Below are 5,904 nucleotides of genomic sequence, written 5' to 3' on the forward strand. Positions count from 1 at the left end.
GATCAACACCAGAACTCTATGGGTGTTCGATTCATCACAATGTAACTAGATTATTGACTCTAGTGCAAGTGGGAGACTCTTGGAAATATGCCCTAGAGGCAATAATAAATGGTTATTATTATATTTCCTTGTTCATGATAATTGTCTATTGTTCGTGCTATAATTGTGTTATCCGGAAATCGTAATACATGTGTGAATACATAGACCACAACGTGTCCCTAGTAAGCCTCTAGTTGACTAGCTCGTTGATCAACAGATAGTCACGGTTTCCTGACTATGGACATTGGATGTCATTGATAACGGGATCACATCATTAGGAGAATGATGCGATGGACAAGACCCAATCCTAAGCATAGCACAAAAGATCGTGTAGTTCGTTTGCTAGAGCTTTTCCAATGTCAAGTATCATTTCCTTAGACCATGAGATTGTGCAACTCCCGGATACCGTAGGAGTACTTTGGGTGTGCCAAACGTCACTACGGGTATCTCCGAAAGTGTCTGTTGGGTTGGCACGGATCGAGACTGGGATTTGTCACTCCGTATGATGGAGAGGTATCTCTAGGCCCACTCGGTAATGCATCATCATAATGAGCTCAATGTGACTAAGGAGTTAGCCACGGGATCATGCATTACGGTACGAGTAAAGAGACTTGCCGGTAACGAGATTGAACAAGGTATTGGGATACCGACGATCGAATCTCGGGCAAGTAACATACCGATTGACAAAGGGAATTGTATACGGGATTGATTGAATCCTCGACATCGTGGTTCATCCGATGAGATCATCGTGGAACATGTGGGAGCCAACATGGGTATCCAGATCCCGCTGTTGGTTATTGACCGGAGAGGCGTCTCGGTCATGTCTGCATGTCTCCCGAACCCGTAGGGTCTACACACTTAAGGTTCGGTGACGCTAGGGTTGTAGAGATATTAGTATGCGGAAACCCGAAAGTTGTTCGGAGTCCCGGATGAGATCCCGGACGTCACGAGGAGTTCCGGAAGGAAGTCCAGTTTCGGCCACCGGGAAAGTTTCGGGGGTTATCGATATTGTACCGGGACCACCGGAAGGGTCCCGGGGGTCCACCGGGTGGGGCCACCTATCCCGGAGGGCCCCATGGGCTGAAGTGGGAGGGGAACCAGCCCCTGGTGGGCTGGTGCGCCCCCCATGGGCCTCCCCCTGCGCCTAGGGTTGGAAACCCTGGGGGTGGGGGGCGCCCCACCTGACTTGGGGGGGGAAGTTCCCCCCCCCTTGGCCGCCCCCCTGTAGATGGGATCCCAAGGGCCGGCGCCCCCCCCCAGGGGGCCTATATAAGGGGGGGGAGGGAGGGCTGCTGTACAACAGCCCCTGGCGCCTCCCTCTCCCCCTGCAACACCTCTCCCTCCCGCTTGCGCTTGGCGAAGCCCTGCCGGGATCCCCGCTGCTTCCACCACCACGCCGTCGTGCTGCTGGATCTCCATCAACCTCTCCTTCCCCCTTGCTGGATCAAGAAGTAGGAGACATCGCTGCTCCGTACGTGTGTTGAACGCGGAGGTGCTGTCCGTTCGGCACTCGGTCATCGGTGATTTGGATCACGACGAGTACGACTCCATCAACCCCGTTCACTTGAAGGCTTCCGCTCGCGATCTACAAGGGTATGTAGATGCACTCCTTTCCCCTCGTTGCTAGTAAACTCCATAGATGGATCTTGGTGATGTGTAGAAAATTTTAAAATTCTGCAACGATCCCCAACAGAACACTGAGTAGTTCTGCTAAAACAGTGTGTTAGCTTGGTATTCCATTGGTTTGACCCTTCTCAGGCTAATTTAGCAGCACTTGGCCCTCCCTATTCTGTTTTCTGGCTCCGCCACCGGAAGGGAGTGCATGTAGCGAGAACGTATCATGGGAAATAAGGGCATGTTTGGTTCCAGTTTAATACAATAGCTGTATTGCATGTCCATCTTCAATCAGCCTGTTCTTCATATGCGGCAGGCAACCTGTTTGGTTGCCTGTATCGCATGAAGGGGCACTTATCCCCTTGCTTTTTGGTTGCCTTTTGTGCTTAGGGTGTGAGCAGATGCAAACTTCAGCTGTTTGGTTGCAAACAGCGTTTGTGTTCTGCTCATCCCATTCAAATGTGGTGGCCTTACCACCACATGATTAGCACAACAGCAAGCACATATGAGATCAAACAAAGCAAGCAACCAAATGAGATCAAACAAAGCAAGCAATGAAAATGACAGCAAACTACTTAGATTAACAGGAGGGCATCCTCCTTCCCTGCTCCACGCCAGGGTGCTGCTCCTGGCCAAAATATTAACCTCAGCTTGTTCGTGGGGATGAGATCCTCGGCGCCCTCAGCTCCGGCCACCACCTCAGCTCCTCCACCCGCCAGGTCCCAGTCACTCTTCAATATCTTGTCAGGTAAGATGACAGGTATTAGAGGTGTTTGCAAAATGAACATCCACTGATCAGTGCCATTAGCTCTTCTGCAAATGCCACTGATCAGTTGCACAAGCACTACAGCAAATGGCACAGATCAGAGACATTTGCCCAAGAGCAAATGCCACTGATCAGTGCACAAACTCTTTGCCAAATGCCACTTATCAATGGCACTTGATCTTGGGCAAATGCCACTGATCAGTGTCATTTGCTCTTGGGCAAGTGCCACTTGTCAATGGCACTTGCTCAACTCAAGAGCAAGTGCCACTGGTCAATGGCACTTGCTCAACTCAAGAGCATGTGCCACTGATCAGGGGACTTGCCCAAGAGCAAGTGGCACTGAGCAGTGGTACTTGCCCATCAGTGCACTATCGTAAGCATGGAAACATCTAAAAATAGCACCCCAAGTGCACCCATGCATATATGGCAGCATCCTAAAATGGTCCTACTACATGCACGTATAACAATCTAGAGCATGCAACACAAACCCTAGCTTGAATATGTATAACAATCTAGAGTATGCAACATGAACAGCTGAACATGATCCTAGCTTGAACATGAACATGCCATTTGCATGAACACGGATCCTAGCAAGATCATAGCATGAACACAGATCCTAGCAAAGCACACTAGCATTGGGGATTCTAGCATGAACACACATCCTAGCATGAACACAGATCCTAGGAAAGCATTAGCGGAAGAACATTATCCTAGAACACACACTATAGCAAGCAAGAACAAATCGGTCGGATTCGATTCAATTGGGATCGCATCGAATCGGATCTACTCGAATCCTATCTAATCCTATCGAATCCACTAAGTACTAGCACATGCCTAAGAAAGAAACCCCTAGTCTACATCTATGAGCAAGCATTGGGGATTCTTTGACTCACCGGAGCTTGCGCCGTCGCAGCGAACCGAGGCAGGGGTGAAAACCACGGTGGGAAGGAGAGAGGTGGCGGAGCAGAGGAGGAGCCGGCCCTGGTGATGGCCGGCGGCATCGGCCCCGTGCTCATGGCCACGCCGTAGGTCGAGGAGGACGGCGCGCCGACAGGAGAAAACCCTTGGAGGGGGTCAAGAAAACCCCCTGCCCAATGGGGTCCCAAGAAGCGCGGCTCCGTCGATGGCACCGGCGCCGAGCCCAGGAACACAAGGTCCGGAATCGGCGGCGGAGCAGGAACGGCCGGCACCGCATTGGCCGGCCCTCGTGGTGGCCGACAGCAAATGTGGGACGGCGCTCGCAGCGCCGACGCTAGGTCCCTGCCCGAGTTCTGGAGCCCGGCCACCCAGCGCTCTTGGATCCTGGCCATGCGCTCGTCGACGGGGGTCAGAGGACGGCGCGGCGGTGGGCGAGGCGGAGCCATTGGAGGAGAGGAGAGGGAGGGGCGGTGAAGCAGAGAGGAGCGGTGGGAACAGTGCAGGCTGGGCGGTGACAGGAGAGTGGGGGGAGTTATGAGACGTCCCCTCCGTGCCCCGCGCTGCCCGAGGCATGCGGCCTCCTCGCACGGCTGCGCCGGGCCAGGCTGAGGCCTGCTTTAAGGTCTGTGCGGGCCACGAATCGCATGCAGCCCAGGCAACCAAACAGGTCACGCACATCCCGTGCGGGCCTGGTTGGGCTGCATGCGGGCAACCAAACGCGCCCTAAGTGAATTCGTGCACCCAATGCACGGGGATGAAGGGGCCCACCCAACCGGCTAGGTCTCAGTCGACTGAGACTTAACCAAGTCTCAATCAGGTGATATAGCATATAAGAAGAAAAAGAAAAAACTAAAAATATTTTTTTTGTACGAATCTTCATGCAAAATCAAAGGAATATAACATCGACTGAGACATAACGAAGTCTCAGTCGACTGAGACTTAGTAAAACATTTGTAGATTTTTTTTAGGTCTAGCATTTATTGGTGCCGAACTGCTACCAAACAAAACAGAAAAAATACTGGACTCATTTGCAAGCATCAGGCCTTATTTATTTTCTATAAGGAAAGCATCAGGCCTTCTTTGAAACGCGCAAACCACTGGAGTCGATCTACAGAGTGTACAACATGAGTACATCACTGCAGAGCCCCCTACACAACCAATTATATCACGTTGTTCTCAAAAATAATAATTTATATCACGTTCCAGACGTGACACTTTAGGAGAACTAAACGAAACAAGCGGCGCAAACAAGATTAACACAACTCACATACATTTTGATGAAATTATAATGCAACAGTACGTAGTACGCCGCGCGCGTGCATGAGCATGCCCCGCCGGAGTCAGTCAACTGGCGTGACAACGGCGGAGGCCTTGGACGCCTTGGGCCGCACCGGCTGGATCACCAGCCCTTCGCCGCCGGGTCTCTCCTCGACGGTGTAGTGCAGGTACGTCCCGAACGCCTTGTCCCACGTGACAAAGAAGAGGTCGGAGAAGTTGTACCTGACGCCGCGCGGCAGGTGGTGCACGCCGTGGTACGCGGCGCCGTTCCAGAGCGACTGCAGGCGGCGCGGCAGGAGGCACAGCCCGCAGTGGTTGTCGATGCCCTTGATGTTGCACAGCGAGAGGAAGACGGCCGTGGCGCGCGGCGACGACGACATGCCGGAGGCGAGGATGGCCAGCGACGCGCCGGCCGTGTCGGCGATGAGGGCCTCCACCGGGTGCCCGTACTTGGCGCCGAACGCGTAGGGCACCACCAGGCGGTGGTGCCACGAGTGGAGGTGCCGGTACAGGAACCGGCTGCGGTGCGCCAGGCGGTGCCACGCGTAGCGGTACACGTCGTACAGCACCACGGTCACCGCGATCTGACGCGCCGCTGTCAGGTACGACGACGCGGTCGCCGGCGAGTCGCCCGTGGCCGCTCCCCCTGCTCCTCTTCCCGCTATAACCTGCATGCATGCGAACGCACGTACGGAAGAAACGTGTGCGTCGATCAGAGGCTGTGTACAAAGTAGGACGTACGGATACGTGCATGCACGTGTGCGTGAATATGCCGTGAGGCGTCGGCCGGTCTCGGCGAGGTTTTGGTTACCGGGGTGAGCACGGTGACGGCGACGAGCTGCATGAGGTGCTGCATGAGGACGTTCCCGAGCACGGCACGCTTGGACACCGTGTTCTTGCTGTCCTCCTCAGCCTTGGTGTTGAGCCTGTACTTGGCCATGACGCGTCCATGGCCAAGCGCCGTGTGCACGCCGGAGTAGGTCCAGTACACCAGGATGGGCACGGCGGCAGCCACAGCTTCGTCGGAGAACCTCAACACCGCCATGTCGATCCCTTTGATCTACGAGGTGTACACTCTAGCTAGCCAAGTAGCTAAGTAGGTAGAGGTGTGCTATATGTATAACGACGGTGTGTGTCTTGTAGTTGCCAGTCAGGGATAAGTAGTGCAATTTTTTTTTTTCGAGAACACTAAGTAGTGCAATATCCATTGTCTATATAGGGTAATCGGTAAGCAATTTAAGTATCCCTTTCGAGCGTGCGAACAAGGGAGAGCGCCAGCCACGGGTGAC

General features: G+C 53.7%; 1 protein-coding gene across 1 annotated transcript; it reads right to left on the reverse strand.

Moving 5' to 3' along the window:
- Positions 1 to 4,677: 4,677 nt before the first annotated feature.
- LOC109740771 (sphinganine C4-monooxygenase 1-like) lies at positions 4,678 to 5,660 on the reverse strand. Its single transcript, XM_020299820.1, has 2 exons — positions 5,427 to 5,660; positions 4,678 to 5,283 (listed from the first exon to the last, which is right to left on the reverse strand). Exons 1-2 carry the CDS (start codon positions 5,658 to 5,660, stop codon positions 4,678 to 4,680), a joined length of 840 nt encoding a protein of 279 aa, XP_020155409.1.
- Positions 5,661 to 5,904: the final 244 nt, after the last annotated feature.

The sequence above is a fragment of the Aegilops tauschii genome, chromosome 4 (genome assembly GCF_002575655.3).
Source record: "Aegilops tauschii subsp. strangulata cultivar AL8/78 chromosome 4, Aet v6.0, whole genome shotgun sequence".
Classification (NCBI taxonomy): domain Eukaryota; kingdom Viridiplantae; phylum Streptophyta; class Magnoliopsida; order Poales; family Poaceae; genus Aegilops; species Aegilops tauschii.